This window comes from Pteropus medius, unplaced genomic scaffold (genome assembly GCF_902729225.1).
Source record: "Pteropus medius unplaced genomic scaffold, Ma_sr-lr_union100, whole genome shotgun sequence".
NCBI classification, from domain to species: Eukaryota; Metazoa; Chordata; class Mammalia; order Chiroptera; family Pteropodidae; genus Pteropus; species Pteropus medius.
This window is the reverse complement of record NW_024349799.1, coordinates 5,746,699-5,765,764: the sequence shown is the minus strand read 5'-3', so window position 1 is coordinate 5,765,764 and position 19,066 is coordinate 5,746,699. Positions and strand designations below refer to the sequence as shown.

Below are 19,066 nucleotides of genomic sequence, written 5' to 3'. Positions count from 1 at the left end.
CTGATAACTGTATTAAGTTCTACTTAAAATGACTGTAGAAATGGTTCTTCTAGGTACTTAAAACCAAGAAGAGACATAATGAAAGTTGTTGTAACTCATCTACACACATAGACACACACAAAATCCATTAGCTCAACCACCAATTTATACAAATTTCTTTTTTTTCAGTGCTTATATTTATTTTTTTGGTGCTTACAGGTATTTTACCAAGAACTCTGCCTCACATTGAAATGAGTTATATAAATTATGTACCTTAACTATCACTACTATGGAAAAATGATCAGAAAGATAAGACTAGTTACAGTGATTGAAGCTTAATTAGAGAAAACAGTAGACTGTAACAACTGAAATACAGAACTTGTACAGTAACTGGTTAACTTGCTCATGCTGCTCAGAAGCATACTATCCATAGATATTTTTAAAACCTAGATTTACAGATTATCAAATTCCTCTGACCTGCATTTCTGACCAACTATCAGAATGGATATGGAAGGTGCTACTCTTAAATGTTAAATGGCTTTTTAAAAATCACTAAATGTTACTGATATAATTAATCTCCCCATCACTCAGTGTGGTTCTGTTGTACCATTAAAACTGTTTGAGTACTGTTACATTAAATCATTCAACTTTAATTCATTATTATTACCTAACTTATTATTTCTAGCTTCAATTTCCTATATCTAAATATGGTACAGAATTAAAAGTAATTTAATTTCAGATGTACCACTTACTAAAACTATTATGCTTAAATAAACTATTGTATATATAATAGAATTAAAAGTGATAACAGAGCTATCTTACATGGACTAATGACTAAAACACTGGTAAATAAAAAAGACTATATAACTATCTATAGAAGGTATTTTACACAAACAGAACTATAATGTACTGATATGTGAATATTCATATGAAACAAGGTCTAGAAAAAGTTGTCACTTGCTAAGTGTATTTATCATCATCATATGGGGAACTTTTAAAAACATATATGCAGAGCTTACACTGAGAAATTCTGATCTGGGTGAAGCTCAAGAATTTATATTTTGATTTTAATTCAGAGAGATTGTCGTACTCTTTCATTCTTTTAAAATATGTATATACTGGAAACATACAATGGGACAGGAATTATGCTAGCTGCTGGAAATGTTGTGTAAATTCTTATTCATGTCTTCGGGGATCTTATAATCTTGTGGGGGAGATTAACATGAACAAGAATATACTGCATATTTTTACAAGTGCCAGGTCTCTATTTAAGCTGACACAATGTAAAGGATATATAATGATTTTTAAGAGTGATCTTGAAGGCTAGACATATAGACCAATAAGACAGAATTCAATGTCCAGAAATAAAACCTCACATTTATGGTCAACTCATTTTTGACAAAGGTGCCAAGATAATTTAATGGGAAAAGATAATCTTTTCAACAAATGGTTCTAGGACAATTGGGTATCTACATGTAAAAGAACTAAAGTAGACCCCTTCCTTACATTATATACAAAAGTTAATTCAGAATGGATTACAGACCTAACTAAATATAAGTGCTAAAACTATAAAACTCCTAGAAAAAAAAAAATAGAAGTAAATTTTTATGACTTAGGATTAAGTAAAGCCTTTTTAGACACCAAGAGCATAAACAACAAAAGAATAAATATACCAAAGTTCATCAAAATTAAAAACTTTTCTACTTCAAAGGATACCATCAAGAAAGTGAAAAGACAACCCAGAAAATAGAAAATATTTGCAAATCCTATAATAAGGGACTTGTCCAGAACATATTAAAAAAAAACCTCTTGTAACTCAGTAATAAAAAGTCAAAAAAACTAAAAAAATGGGCAAAGGATGTGAAAAGACATTTCTCCAAAGATATATAAATGGACAATAAGCACTTGAAAAGAAGCTCAACATCATCAGTCATTAGGGAAATGCTAATCAAAACAACAATGAGATAACACTCTATACCCACTAGGATGACTATAATCAAAAAGACACATAATGACAAGCATTAATGAGGATGTGAGAAAGTGGAACGCTTACACATTGCTGATGGAAATGTAAAACGGTGCCACTGCTTTGGAAAACAGTCTGGCAGTTCCTCAAAAGATAAACTTGTATGACCCAGCAAGTATACCCCCAGAATAATGAAAACATATGTTTACATAAACAGTGATACACAGATGTCCACAGCACCATTATTTATAAAATAGCCAAAGTGTGGAAATAACCCAAATGTCTACCAACTAATGAATGAGTGAATAAAATGTGAAATACCCATACGATGGAATATTATCTGGCAATAAAAAGCCCTAGGAGGGAGAGGTTGGAGGAAAATAGAGCGTGACTGCTAAAAGGTATGGGGTTTCCTTTTGGGGTGATGAAGATGTGGTGGTGAAGATCTAAAATTGATTGTGGTGATGGCTACACTACTCCGTGAATACTAAAAACCATTCAATTATACATTTTAAATGGGTGAATTGTATGATATGTCAATAAAGCTGTTTAAAAAAAGCATGATCATGGAGTGGCGTAATGAGCAGAAAATACAGGCAATTTTTTCTTCTACTTTTCTCTGTCTAGATTCTTAACTGTATTCTCAGCAAGTATATATTTTTTATAATTAGAACAAAGCCTTTTCTATCGTAAAAAAATAAACATTACCATTAAAATATACAAATTATGGCTTGTATACTTTTAATTACTTCAGACAAATATTTCAACACACTGGGCATCTACTATATGCCAGGCACTGTTCTAAGTACTTGAGGAATCACCAAAAGAGAAAAAACCCTTGCCCTTAAACAGAACATGCATGCCGTGAGCATAATGAAGTGAGAAATAATAACTGACAATCAATAAAGTATACAGTATTTAGACGGTAATAAGCAAATACTATGAAAAAAGGCAAAAGCAGCAGATGAACAAAAGATGAACACGAAGAGAGATTTGCAATTTTATACTGAGAAGATGACATCTAACAAGATTTAAAGGAGAAAAAGGAGCTACCCATGTATCTACCGGGGGGAAGAGCGTCCCAGGCAGAGAAAACAATTAGGACAAAGGTCCTAAAACATGGTAACTTGCTACTATTTCATGATACTGCTATAATTTAATGGAAGTATTCCAATATTGTATACTTACGTTTTGGAGCATTATTTTTTATATTAAAACACTTTAATTGAAATGTAAAAGCATTTCTTTCTCTGTTTGTTTTGAATTATTTCTAATACAGTTCTTAGGATGAAATTCATCTTTATGGCTGCAGTTTTCTGTTTATATCAATGTTTACTGTTGCACAAAAAATGATAAGGTAAGGCTCAATATTTTCTATTATTTTGCAAATAGGGTGGTTCTTTTATTTTTCCTGAGGTATAATTTACATAAGTTGGTACCTTAAAAATTTTTTGAGGTATAACTGATATATATTAGTTTACAGGTATACAACATAATGACTTGACATTTGTATATATTGCAAAATGATCACGATAAACCAGCCATCACCACATGTAAAATTTTTTTTTTCTTATGAGAACTGTCAAGATGAGTTAGTTCTTAAAAACAAGAAATAATAAAAATAGTACCACTCATGCTACTGCTATAACTACTATTAATATTTGAGTTCTTACTTTGTCCCAGGCACTGCTCTGTTTTATATGTATTAGCTCATTTGATCCTCTCAACACTATATAAGGTAAATACTATTACAGACTCTATTTTAAGAAAATGAGACAAGAGTGGTTAAATAATTTGCCCAAGGTCATAGTCAGGATATAGTGACAGAACCATGTTTCAAATCCAGGCAGTCTGGCTCCACAGCCTATGTTTTTAATTACTATCTATGGCTGTAAATAATTCTGCCCTTTTTCTGAACATCTATGACATTTATTTATGCCTTTTTTAAAAAATTTAATATAATGAGCTTGATGACTCATCAAACTATGTCACAAACAATATATTAACCATTGGTCCATGCACTGCCCTTATTTCACAAATTGCTTTGATAATAACATAAGGAATAAGTATGATCTCACTGCCCAAGAACTAGAACATTACCAAAGCAATTTTATTAAGTGCTTCTCCCTATCCTATCCTTCAGCTATTAAGTATTAATCATTATCTTGAATTTTATGTGCATCTAAAAAATACTTTGTTTTGCTTGTTTTAGAGCTTTATAAAAAAGTATGTTACTATATATAATCTTCTGGGACTTGTTCCCTCTCCCTGGCCTCAATACTATTACTAAGATTCATCTATTTCCTATATACAGTTTTATGCATTTTCAGAGCTTACATAACATTCTATCTGTTTTTATCCATTCTCCTATCAATGAGTTATTTTTTCTTCTTTCAACATACATTATAATTTTAGTTCTCAAGTAGTCTGTAAGTAATTTAAAGGTAGGATACCTTCATATCTCCCATAATACCAAGCACAGTTTTACACATGTCAAAAATGACTGAATTAGCAAATGGCACAAAGACCAAATAAAAGTTTTTATATGGCATATACCACCTAAGAACATCGACTCATCGAAAACATTTTGAAGGAGGCTAACTCTGTATAATAACCAAAAGTTAGAAAAGTTAATCTGTGGTATACTGAGATATCTTTTAAAAAGTGTAGGTTGATTGTGTCTGAAAGAAAGAAATATATCTAACTGATGATTTTAATAATAACAACAATAATAATAATAATGGCAGCTTATATTAATTCAGTACTTAGTATGTGTCAAGCATTGTGTTAAGCACTTGATATGGATTACCCCATTACATTTTTATAACTCTACACAAATATTTGACATTGGTGATCGTTTTTTTCTTCCTCAAACTTTTCTTATACTTGGCTTCCAGGACACCATACTCTTGGTTTTCCTCCTACCTCCTTAGTTTCCTATCCTGGATCCTCTTCTTCTTCTCCTCTAAATGTCAGTTCTATCCTCGGATTTCACTATCTACAGTCACTCTCTAGGTTATTTCATCCAGCTCTGTAGCTTTTAATACTGATAAGTCACACACAAAAAATTTTAATCTCCAGCCCCAACCACTCCTCTAAAATGAAAACTCACATCTCTAAAAGTGTATTTGACCACCCCCTCCATGTTTCCCTCCTCTGTAATTAGCATCATCCTTCATCCAGTTGCTTAAGCTATTCTTGATGCCTCATCTATTCTTACATGTACCAACAAATCCTGTAGGTTCTATTTCCCAAATATGCCTAGAATCTACTACTTACATCTCTATTGCTTCCAATATAGTCTAAGCTATCATCATCTTTTACCTGGACTACTGCAATTGTGTTCTAACTGATCTATCTGCTTCCACTCTCATCTTCACCACCCTCGACACAATAGCTAGAGTGATCTTTTTTAAAAAATAAAAGGATCATATTACATCTCTGCTCAAAACTGTCCTATAGCTTCTCACCACTCTTAGAATTAACTATAAAGGCCTTAAGTGGTCCCTAAGACTCTACACATGATTTTGGTACTTGGCCATCTCTTAAACTTCATCTCCTACCAGTCTCCCTATCACTGAATTCATTCTGGCGACACTGCCTCCTTACTGTTCCTCAAACATCTTAAGCACACTACTCCCTCAAGGTCTTTGCATTGCCTGAAACACTCTCCCCTCAATAAGCCACGTAGCTCACATTCCCCCACTTTATGCAGGTCTTTGCTCAAATGCTGTCCCTCGCTACTATCTTCTCTAACCATACATCTAAGATAGCACACTCGACTTTTTCCACTCCTTTATCTGCTTTTTCTTCAAATCACTTGTCACTATCTAATATTATAAAATTACTTATTTTGTTTATTTTCGCCACTAAATTACAGGCTCAAAAAGGGCAACGAATATGTTTGCTTTGTTCAACACCACTTTATAAAACAACAGTGCCTAGCACTAGTTGCTCATAAGTATTTAATGAATAAGAGAATGTTGAATAACACAAATATCTAGAAATTTTCTAATTAACATGTGCAAAGTACCTTTTATACTTCTACGTAAGTACATAATTACAATTTTACAATAACCATACTTTTTGGGGGAAATTAAACTAAACTGCTAGGAAATTTTCCCTTTAAAATGCCATACTTAAAGGAGTTTTAAGTCCAAATCTAAGTGTTTCTACATTGAAAATTTTTTTCAACGGTATTTCCTAATTAAGAAAAGCAAAGTCATATAACTAAAGGAAAACAAAGAGAAAAATTATTCCGTTTACATACTTACCATTTCTTTTGGACCAGGGGTGTAAGCATGAACTTTTCACAAGTGCTTCATCAACTTTTCCTCCTGACATGTTATCCATGAACTGACGCCCATGTTCTAATGCCAGGTAGCAGTCGTTACAATAGTCCCGCTCTTCAACACGTACCCAATTGCTAATTACACCAATTTTGGGGAAAGGATCTTGGTCTGTTGCTCCAAAGGGTGAAAATAAATTAGTGCACTGATCTTGTAGTAATAATATCAACTCATCAGGCAATTTTTCAGATTCCTTTAGTCCTCCATTCACATGCTCAGCAGAAGTAGCCCTGAGAGCTTCAAAACGTTTTTCTGCTTCTTTGCCACAATCTGTGTTGCGTCCTATGATATCTAGTTCATCTTCAAGAAATAATCCTGAATTGTTTCCAAATTTTCTGTTCATGACAGCACTGAAGCCACAGGTGCACCTATACTGTGCTTCCTGCGTTGGATCTGGAATGTAAACTCCAACATCGGCACCCTTGATATTCATGTTGCAGACACAGATACAGCAACTATCAAAGTTACAGTCTTTAAACAAATTCATAACTGATTCTGAAAGAATGAGGTTTACATAAAGACTGTGTGCTTCAGGGATCGAAGGAACAGTTGCAGGTTCAACTGAATTAAGGGGTCTGCATGTGGATGGGGTGGAAGCTGGTGAATACAAGTCTGAATTTTCATATTTGACTGAACCTTGAGCACTGGCAGGTCCACCAGCTCCACGAGGAGTCCTTGGAGTCCTTGGAGTCCTTGGAGTTGGAAACCTAGGGGTAGACGGAGAAGGAAGAATTCCTGCTCCACTGTTACTAGGAGGTGCGCTACTTGGAGGCATCCCAAAAGGAGTATGAGTTTGAGGTGTATAAGCAGGACCATATTCTTGATCCACCGTACTTCCATCACTGGCGTCACCAGAGTATAAGAAAATCAAACACAAACATAAAGGAACATATTAGTAACGTGAAATACCACTAAAAATGTCACAATGTTACTGTTTTTCAGTAACACTGAAAATTATGAAAGCACATTAGTCCAAAAATTCCAAGTACAACTAAAATGTATTTCTGGTTAATATATCCACTCTAGGAGACTGTTGTGGGCTGAGGACTAACCAACTAGTTCCAAAATTATTTTTAAAAAATCTGTATACACTTATCTACACCTACACCTAGACATCCACATTTACTATCTATACATTTCTTATACTACACATACCCATATTTCATTGATTCTAAGATGCCACCAATTATTAAAAAAAAGAAAAAGAAATCCTAATTTTAGGGATGTCTGTGTAAAAAGGGACAATTTTAAGCTACCAATTATAAGATACTCCAATTTCAGGTATTTTAAATTAGAAAAGTCTGTGAAATATGGCAAGTGTACAAATGGGAATGATTTATAATTTTAGACCAAAATAAAAGGTGCTTCTGAAGACAAAGAATCAAAGCATAACAGTCTTAAATTTTCCAATAGTTTATCTGTACTCAGCTAATACCATTAAAATCTATTAATCAGAAAACAATTTTTAGAATTTTCAAAAACCAATATCTTTTTTTTTAGGTATCAGCATGCCAGGTACTTCTATGAAAAAAATTAAAGCTATATAAGCATTCTAACACTATATCAATAATATAAATCTAAATCATACCCATCTTTGATGAATGGCATTGAAGGCCCTGAAGGAAGCAATTCCAATTTTCCAACGGTCCAACTCTGACGGTAAACACACTCTTCTGGCAATTTGATAGGAGGCAGACATTGGCTTGGTAAAGTTTTTAGAGGTGCAAACATAGAACATCCCACTAGAACTTGACAATTTTCAGGCTTATAGACATAAGAAAAATCCTACAATATAAATAAAGACCGTGACATTCAGACTGAACCTTACCTTCAGGAGAAAAAAAGCAAACTGATTAGAATCATTTTTTACTTTCTTTAAACAAAATAAAATGTAAATATAATTCTATTCTTTTCTCGAATGCATTCTTATCACAATTCAGTCTTCAAATCTGTTAACTATAAAACTAGAATCAAATAATCTTTTAAATAAAATTTAGTAAAGTAACATCGATTAATAATATATACATTTTAGGTGTACATTATAATTCAACATTTGTATATTCTACTGTGTGTTCGCTACCCAAAGTTACCTTCTTTTACCACATATTTGACTCCCTTTACCCAATTTTCCCTCCCCCCACATCCTTTCTGCTCTGGTAACCACCATTCTGTTGTATCTATGAGTTTGTTTTGTTTTATATTCCACATGAATGTAATCATATGGTTTTAGTCCTTTTCCATCTGACCTATTTCACTTAGCATAATACTCTCAAGATCCATCCATGTTGTTGCAAATAGCAATATAAAATAATTTCTAAAACAGCAACAAACTAATTCTATATGAAAATATAGGAAGCAAATTATTTTTCTAGAAAACTAAAATACTTACTTTAATTTCAGAAGGTTTTGGGCTACAGAATCCTTCATCAACCTCAATTTTGAACTGTGCTCCCATACTAGAACTATTTCCTTCTAGAACAGTTCCTCCAGGTGTTGTATCCATACTACCATATTCTTTATTATTCATATTCATTGGGGAAAATCCCATAATGTGTTGTTCCAATGATGGTGGCGTAGGATACATTTTATGAAGATCTGCAGTGCCTATATTTAATAAAACACATTTTAACATAAGACTAAAAAGAAGTTAAATTGTGTTTAAAACAAAGGGGTAGGGAATTTTGCTGAGATTAAAAAATTCTGCAGATTTATCTGGAGCACAGATTTGAGAAGCTTACTTATGCAAGATAACGGGTCCAGATTTCCTGTCTTTGATTCCTTGCAGTTGGATTTATCATCTGATCCATTTGCCAATTTTTTAGATCCAGGCTATTAAAAAAAAAAACAAACAACCTACATATTTATCTTAAGTTTTATATCCAATGTGATCTCAAGATAGTAATCATTCAGATGTGACTTAAAAGTAACATCAAAAGTAATATTTTAAATTTGTGCTAGAGCCAAATACATACTAGATGCAATTCAAAGACATAAAGCACATTTTAGGCAATCAATGAACCCAGATTAGTTTCTCTGTTTATTTAATAATCTTTCAAATTAACAGAGGAAAAATTTCCTCCAAAGAAAATGACCAATACTTTCAAAACACTTAGAAGCAAGAATAACTTCCACCTGAAACCTATTAAAATACATTAGAAAACCTGCAATAAGAAGGTTCATAATTAATATCAGAATTGCTTCCTAGTAAAAAATACTCATAAAGCATTTGTCCCCTTCAGTAAAAGACATTAAAGTTTCCTAAATAATCAATCACCATCCTCAATTCTTTTTTACACTTTACACCTTGTTTAATAATCTCTTTACTCATGCAAAAATGCTACAACAGGTAAAAACTAAGCACGAACTTCAGAAAGATCTCATATGACAAAGCAACAAGATCCCTAATTAAAAATAAATCTTAATACACTGAACAAACCAAGTTTAAGCATCTCCAATCTGGCACCAATGTTTTCAGAGTCGATAACTTGGTTCCATATCTCCTGTTGGCCACTTTGTCATAAATATATAGATTAAGCTCCGATTGCAACCTTTTTACCTCAAAAGAGCCACAGCTAATATATGAATGGTAGGAGAAAGAAAGCATAAAAGTACCAATGTATTAGGGATGTATTTACCCAGTAAATGGTACCCTAAAATATACTATATTATGAGATATAAAGTAAAAGTTTATGCATAGCTATATCTGCCTGATGTCATGTAATTGAAGATGCCAAATGTACATATAAGTATGTGTGTGTGTATATATATATATATATACATATATATACATAAAAAAATATATACATATACACATAAGGGTGGTGTGTGTATATAATAAGATTAAAAGTATATATTATATAGGACAAAACCAAATGTACTATAGAAGTTTGCAAGCTACCTTTATGCAGATGAAAAAGAACTCCCTTTTATGATAATGCAGCACCCAATTCATTAATTTGCCAGACTTGACATTCTAGGAAATCTCATTTTAAGCTTTAATTCCTTTTATCTTCACCTTTCTCTGCAAATGGGCGTTAAAGATTAAATGTTACTTTTTCTTCCTCTTTCATTATTATAGTATGTAGTTGTCTTATAATAATGACTGTGTTGCCAAACAAATTCAAAAGAAGTGGTATTCCTTAATAAATTGACGAGGCATATAATTTTAATGTTAATTACTTATTCTCTAAAAATGTCAACTCCAGGGTCATTTCACAAACTAGAAGATCAAAGACAAGGAAAATAAGTCTACTTCTTAAGGGCTGCAGAAAAAGAATATAGGGCAGAGCTCAAATTGTTTAATCATACATGTCCTTCAAACATATAAAATAAAAAGAAACTCCAAGTTTGTAGATGACAGAAACCTGTCAACACTGCTTAAACATGAGGTTTAAAAAAAGAAATCAATTAATGAAATTTTATTCTAAAATATTTCCTTTTGTTCAGGGCTAACTGAAACATAGTATTCAAGTCACACATCACTTCTAAAAAAAAGAAAACACATAAAATCAAGGAAAACAAATTATAACCTTAATCATTAACAAGATACTCACTGTTAGTTCATCTTCATCAGAATTGAAGAGATTATCGAGGTCAGTATAAGAGACAGCCAGGTCTGAGTCATAAATCAAACTGGTTGATGGAGGACGAGCATGACCAGTAGGACGTGGAGCATCTACATATATAAATCGGAGAAACAAAATCCAAAAATTCTACTACTGATCAAATAAGTACAAATCTATTTATTTAAGCTAATTATATAATTTTAAATTTATAAGGGTAAAATATAATAAGAAATTGTGATTTGTTTAAAATCTAAAATTTTTTTTCAGTGAAATAAAGTTGTAAATAAATGGTAGTACCTTCTCCAGGAAGCTCTTCAAAGGCTATGTAATCCATAACATAGCTAAATACATGTATAATATCTCAAATAAAAATATAAACAATACTATTAGGATAACAGACTTAAAACACACACACAGACACACATTATTTTTCTATCTTCCTGAAATGTAAAGGAAGCACAGTATAATGATGATTAAGTGCTCCAGCTCGAGTCAGACTGTTAATGTAAATCCCAACTCTAACACAAACAGTATGACTCTGGGATAGTTACTTAACCACTCTGTGCCCCAGTAATGGCAGGAATTAAATGTGATAGAATGTAGGTAAAGCAGTTTGCCCAGTGCCAGGCACTTAAAGTATTCAATAAATATTACCTCTTAGTTAAGCTTCATTTGAGTTCTAGAATTCTATTAACTTTTTTACTGGTTTTAGGGGAAAAAATATATGATTACTTAAGAAAAAATACAAATACAAATGGTAGTTCAACTCCTCTTATATTCTCACACAAGAAAAAAAAAACAATTTGCAGTTTGGTGTATAACCTTTTAAAGCATCCTCAGGATGTCAAATGACTTGAAATAGCCATCACTTTCAGAAAGATAAAAGTCATTTTCATAGTGTCTCTGAATATCAGTTCTAAACACTCACCAGAACAATAGTTCTGAAATTTTAGAGTGTGTACAAATCATATAGGGTACTTAATATAAATCAAGATTTCCAAGCTCCACCTCAAAAGATGCTCCAGAATGTGGCAGATGGTTTACATTTTGAGAAAGCGACATCACAGGCACAAGAAGGCAATTATACATTTCTTATATCTAGGGTAGATGAATAAGCCAAAGAACCCAAATTGTTAATTTAGCAATCTACTTAGAACCATTAACCACTAAATTTATTTCGTCAAAGGCCATCTCTCTTCCTTATTCAGATGGACTTTTTACTTATTTTTATTTCTGGTGACACAGAGCCTGATCCTCTTTATTTATTCCAAATGGCAAAATAAAACTTTGTCCCTAAGTTCAATATATACCAAAGGACTTCTTTTGCCTTTATCAAAAGTTAAATAGATTTTGTAGAAGGACTAATATACTATGTTTTTCTATTCCATTCACAAGGAGTACAAGTCAGACACTTTCAAAGTGAAGTCTTGACCACTATTGTCAGTGCTGAGAACAGTGTATACATGTGTTCAATAAAGACGTTAAAATAATGGCCTTGGCAACAGTTCCTCTAACTTGTGAAGGGTGGGTATTGGGGGAGAGAAAAGAACAACAAAATTACAGTAAAGTTTAATTTATAAATTGATAGTTTTTAGATCTGAGAGGGACCTTAGGCGATGATCTCATCCAATCTTATTTTACAGATGAGAATTCTTTATTAGTAAAAAAGCAAAGAAGTTCTAACAATTCAACAGAATTTCTATAACCTGAACTTGCTTCTCCCAGTACAAGATAAACAATGAATCCATCATTTTAAGAAATCCTGTTTCATAGAAATCCATCCCTTTTTATGAAACATATGAATTATGCAAAAAAACATCTATAGTCCAACAACATCAGATTAGAGCTGACTCTTGAACAACACAGGTATGAACTGCACAGGTCCACTTACATGTGGATTTTTTTCAATAAATATATTAGAAAATGTTTTGGAGATTTCCTCACTACCATGAAGCAATCATATCGATTATATTAGGCTATCTATCGTAAAGCAATCATACTGCCACTTCTTTATTATCAAGGCATGAATCATTATCTCTGTAAACAAATACCAATTTCTTTTTCACATTATCTTTTCATTTTTGATGTCCAGTGTCAGTAACATGTATAACTGCAGTGTTTTGTATCGTATAACACAATATTAATGTAGGTAGTGACAAACAATTCATCTTGTAAATAGAAAATGTAAGTTTAAATGCAGTTTAAATGTAAGTTTAAAGGTGTTTTCCTTATGATTTTCTTAATGACACTTTCTTTTCTCTAGCTTACTTTACTGTAAGAATACAGTACATAATACTTGTAACATACAAAATATGTGTTAATTGTTTGTTATCAATAAGGCTTCCAGTCAGCATCTGGCTGTTTGGGGGAGTCAAATTATATGTAGATTTTCAACTATGCAAAGGTATCAGTGCCCTAACCTCCACATTCTTTAAGGGTCAACTGTAGTTTGTAGTAACAATCCTGGAATGCAATATTTTGATTAGGAAATTAAAGTTTTACCTTGCTTGATAGAAGGACTAAATAATGACATAGCATCTTCTTCATGAGATAACACTGTTACACTAGATGACCCATCTTCTACCTGCAAACAATATTACATATTAGGCTGAAATATGTAATTTACTAATAACAAACTCCACAAACAACTGAGTAGCTATGTTTCAAGCATTCTACTAGGTAGTCTATAGATATTATCACTAATTCTAACAACTAACTTATATGATAAATTAGTATGCTCATCTTACAAAAAATAGTTCTAAACATAATCCAGGAAACATGGCTGATAAGTAGTGGGAACTGGGATTTCGACCTAAATCTGTCAAATTCCATAGTCTATGTTCTTCCTATAATATCTATAGCCTTCCAAGCCACTGTTTTCATATTTACAAAAGGACAAAATTTTAAGTAGCTAGTACATAATAAAGCTAAATAAAACTTCATGAAATAAATTCTTTGTATTAAACATATTATTGGGTCCTTTTCATAATTTTACAGCTTTCAACTTCCAAATTTTATATTTAAAGCAAAAGACATATATAGCAGTTATCTTATACTTAATACATCCTCAAATATTTGATATTTAACTTTTTAATCAAATAAATATTTTTATGTTCCATACTTTATTAATATAACATTTACTTTTAGGGGCACTGTAAGTTCCTGGCTCACGTATTCAAAAACATTATTTTATAAACTCAGCGATATGTATTTTACTGTATTTTTGAAAACCATTAATTCACAGAACAGTATATTTTAACTCAGTTTCAAAATAGTTCATCCACCTAAATGTCCTGATTTCAATATGAGAAGTTAATGAACTTTCTCCAAATCCAAAACTTTTACAGTTACGATAAAGATCTTTTCATTATCAGAGACCAGCTATAAAGTCCATAGAAGCTCTTAAATTCTGTACTGTGTACATGATTTACTTATGTTCAAAAAAGTATTTTTCTAAGTTAAAATGATGACTCTATTCTATTTTAAAAGAAAATAAATGAGAAGTGTGGTACTATATGCAGTAGTACAAATCATTAGAGACCCTTTGGTGTAGTTTGATTTCTCTTACCTTTTGTTTTTTCCCAGCTTCTCTCTCATTATTTTGTCTATCTTTCTTATCAGGGAAAAGAAATTCCTCATCTCCTTCAACAAACGCATATGGATCAATTTTAGGTTCTTGTTCTGCATCAGATGCTACTGCTGAAAGATACTGATTCTTAATTTGATATTGCTGCACTAATTCATCAGAAACTTTTAAAGGTTTCTTACATTGCACCATTAACCTGCATTAAAAAAATCAGAAAATTAATTATATTTATTCTCTGTAAAAGCATAAAAAATTTCCAAAACAACTTCAGTATCTTAAAGTTCTTAGAATTATTTAGAGATCTAATCTGCAATCCTTCATTTTACAAAGGAAGATATTGAGGCATGGAAAGGTTATGTGATCTTCTTACGCCTCAAATTTAATAATAAATGGAGTTAAAACCCGGGTCTCATATCCTTATGTTCTTTTTCACTAAAATATGTTGTCTTTTGGTAATCCATTCAGTTCCAAAGTCCTCAAGCGCACAAACTTGTCAAAATCCATTCGCTTAAAGGGATTCTTAAACCTAAATTGTTCCAGAACAGGAACTCTCAAAATGTGAGCTTTATAGTGGGACAATATACAACTTTTTTACTTTTATACAACTTATACATTGATATAATGAAAGTGACTATTCTTTTCCTATTGCCATGAGTGAATATACTTCAAGTTAAAAAATTTTAAAGGCCTGATTTGTCTCATGAAAATAACATTATTACTATTGCTAATTCTGGTAAGATGTTTTATAATGGCAAGAGAAGTTTCAGTGCTAGTACTTTAGAGGTTTTTTCTAATCACAATGGAAAAGTCTCTGGTTCCACACAGAGACTAATAAACATGTTTCTCTGTTCGCTCCTAAAATAACCAATAAAACGACAAAGGATGATAAAACGAAAGGTGACGACAGCAAAGTTGGAAAGATGAAGTAGTGGAAACTGACAACAGAGAAAGCTAAAAGTCTCAGACTAAGAGGGGGAAGCCACAACAAGCTGAACTGCGCCATAGAAGCTTGGAAAGCATCAGGATTTTTATGTCTCTGATGACTACGGTGCTTCTGAATATAGAATGTTTCGTTTTTGGTTTGTATAGGACACTTAGACTCCCAAATTCAAGTTCTCTACAGCTTGCAAGGCTGAGATTCTCGTGCTACCAGAACAGTAGCAGTGAGGCTTCTAGTCAAATCATACTCAAAATCCTGCAATGACCATTTTACTCTGAGTACAAACCAAAGTCCTTATTATAACATCCTCCACCAAAGCTTACCATGATTTGTCTCTTTTCCTCTCCAACTTCACCTTCTACTATTCTATTCCTCCCTCTCTCTCATTCTGCTTCCAAGGGCTTCCTTGATGATCCTCTAAAAGGCCAGACACACTCCTGGCTGTTCCTTTTGTTTCAAACACTTTTCCTCCAAATATTTGCCTGGCCAACTCCCTCACTTCCTTCAAGTTTTTGTCATCTTAGCTATGAGACCTTATTTAAAAATGCAATATGCTCAACTGCCTCAACACTGATCCCCCTTATCCTGCTCTATTTTTCCCTCCATAGCACTTATGTTTTAACATACTATGTAATTCACTTATGTTTATAGTAACTCCCACTAGAATATAAGCACCTAAATGCCAGAAATCTTGTCTTTGTTATCTGAATTATCCCAAACATCTAGAACAGTGCCTAGCATATAAAAAGTGCTCAATAAATATTTGCTAAATATATGAAATCTAGAAGCCACACAGGACTGAGATGTTGTTTACATTAATAGTCTTAAGACATAATTATCTTTTGAAATAAACAATCTTTGTTAAAAAGTGATGCTGCTGCCACTGCTTATCTGTCCTGGTTACTGACAAAAAATGAGGTATGATTTGAAAGGAATGTAGGTACTTTCTATTTTATAAATTCTTTATAAGGGATTATATCGTAGTACATTTTTCTATTCACCAATGCCCAGCACTAAAAACCCTCTGTACCCAATAAACTAAGGCTGAAACTGAGGCCATCAAAAGAACACATATTTTCTAAATGTGCTATCGGATATCAAATATGTCACTGTTATTCCAAATATGCCCCAGATTAATCCCCTCTGAAAATCCCAAATCTACAAAAACTCTTTTCTATGGCAATATAGTGCTAACACAACTGTCAATGGGGATATGTTTTACAATTATTAAAATAGTTCTATTCTATAAATACCTACTTATAAAGAGTAGCTTTGTACTTCACCATATTAGACCCTAAAAAAATTGTTTGCTGAATTGTCTATCAGATACTAACATAATCTTTTGAAAATAATATTTCTATCAACTTTGACATGGATTTTCTTATTTAACACTTAGAATAACCTTGTATGATAGGAAATGGAGGGTATGCTCTTTGACTTTGATGTGGAAATTATGTAGAAAGAAATAGTTTGCTAAGGTCATATAGTGGCAGAGTTAGGGCTGGAAAAATTTTAAGGATGCATATTCAAATAACTATTCATAGGGAAAAAGTATAAGAACCCATTCCTCCTCCCCACCCCCAACAACCTGAAAGATACTACTACTCTGTATAGAGGTGAATAAAACAGTTTTTTATATAAATTTGTCCTCAGGCAGAAGCATTAAAAATCACCACACTGTTTACATAGGTAGTTATTAAACTAGTGTGTAGTATCATTAAAAGGACTAATCTTACTGCACAGGGCTCTATTAAGAATAAAAATGAGTAAACCAAATGCAATACCTAAAGACAACTTTTTCTTATTTTATTGAATGGTTCTCACAGACATTGGGATATGCAAAAAATTTAAATACCAAGAGTATCAAATCACAATAAATTTAAAAATATAAATTATTCACATTACACATCCTTCTATATTTAAAGCTGATGAAAATAAATAAAAATTGTGATTTTTAAGAGATGCCAGATTAAAAAAAATCAAGTTATCGTCGTCACTATCCAATTATATAGAATACATATACTTTTGTAAACAAAAACACCTTTCCTTTTCTAAAAGGAATTTTCATATATAGCCAAATAGTAAAACTACAGAGATAGTTTCAATCAGATATAAAGCTAAATACAGACAAACTGGAAAAGGATTAGGTACAGCCATAAACAGGAAGCTCTGCAAAGCCCAAAGCAAATTAAAATTACTTTTATATTATTTGTTAATCGTATCTCCTTCCTTTTACTATGACAACAGTAACATACTATCCTAAAATCTATTTGTAGAGAATTTAACATGGCTTATAGCAGCATATGCTTTTATGCCTTTATTCAAGAAAAATTCTCCCAAAGAATGACAATATTTTACAACTGACGATTATTGGAGATAAGCTATAGAAGGAAATGTTAAAGAACAAATAAATTTAATAAATCAAAGTCCTTTATTTTTCAATGGCACCTTTTCCAGTACCATCTCTAATATTCAGAATCGATCCTTAAACTGAGTCAAGCTAGCTGTCAAAAATATAGCTTTAATGTATTAAAATAAGGTATCAAATACGGAAGAGTTGATAAAAGTTAAAAGTTTTAGAATACAATAAATCAAACAAGTTTATTTCATGGACTTCTATGAAACAAAGTATTTAGAAACTATCTTCTAGAGATCAAATAATGCATTCTCTAGCTAGGTACATATAATACAAATCTACTGATACAAATATCACTAATACAACAAAGGAATGTTATGATTAAGATATCCTGATGTATCTTTACTAAAGAAGACATAAGAACTATGCTCAAGTACAGTTCTTTCTTTGCTCAAGGTTTAGAAATGTTTCCCTCTGAATCAGAATAGTAGACAACTTTTAAGTAATTACAAATTCTCCTAAAACTAGTGCCAAATCCTTGAAGGAAGAAATTAAAGTATAACTGTAACATTCCTTGGCAGAAAGTTTGCTATCTACAACTTATAAGGTTTCAAGCCACTATTCTGAAATAGATGCTATCATTAATAAACTAAAAATAATTAGAAGCAAAAAGAAAATATTTTCACAGATGTATGTGTCTTGTATGTGAAATATGCAATCTCTCTCTTCCTCAACTAAACTCTAACAAATTAGAAAAGGAATTTTGATTTAAAGCAGCTACTAAAAATTTTGGCGTCAACTGCTGCACATGGAAGTCTAAGAATAAGAGGTGCTTAGAAATGATGAATTCTGTAACTATAAACTAGTTGGGCAGCCATCATCATCTAAAACTGATTAGAAAAATCAAGTACTTCTTTCATCTATCTACCTATTATGGAAACAGAGTGCTACCTTTTAAGATCAATCAATAGAAAACTTCACCTATTTATACCAAATGAAAATTGAGTATTCGCTTAACATAAATAAAAGTCTAAAATTTTCCTCCATTTTCTAAAAAGGCACATATCTGTAAAAGTCAACTACTATAAATAAGCTACTTTTTAAATTTCTGATGCATTCTTGCTCCAGTTTGCATTCTATATATACTATAGCTGGGTTAATAGTTTCCTCTCCTAAGCTTCAGACACATGATCACAACTGCCTGATGAATCTCTAAGCAGACATCTCAAACTGAATTCACAATTTTATGATGTATACATCCTAGATGCACATAGTTAAAACTCATACAGTATACAAAGGCATAGCTGAAATGTATAAATTTCCCA

At 32.0% G+C, this 19,066-nt stretch overlaps 1 protein-coding gene across 3 annotated transcripts in view; it reads right to left on the bottom strand.

The window, feature by feature from the left end:
* MED13 (mediator complex subunit 13) overlaps nucleotides 1–19,066 on the bottom strand; it is a 98,097-nt gene that overhangs the window by 36,239 nt on the left and 42,792 nt on the right. For all 3 annotated transcript variants that reach the window (XM_039885825.1, XM_039885824.1, XM_039885826.1), the window contains 7 exons: nucleotides 14,428–14,641; nucleotides 13,362–13,443; nucleotides 10,848–10,969; nucleotides 9,033–9,123; nucleotides 8,684–8,898; nucleotides 7,883–8,079; nucleotides 6,220–7,136 (listed from right to left, as the gene is read on the bottom strand). In XM_039885825.1, the coding sequence (XP_039741759.1) occupies nucleotides 6,220–7,136; nucleotides 7,883–8,079; nucleotides 8,684–8,898; nucleotides 9,033–9,123; nucleotides 10,848–10,969; nucleotides 13,362–13,443; nucleotides 14,428–14,641 (1,838 nt within the window). The remainder of the gene's footprint in view (nucleotides 1–6,219; nucleotides 7,137–7,882; nucleotides 8,080–8,683; nucleotides 8,899–9,032; nucleotides 9,124–10,847; nucleotides 10,970–13,361; nucleotides 13,444–14,427; nucleotides 14,642–19,066) is intronic.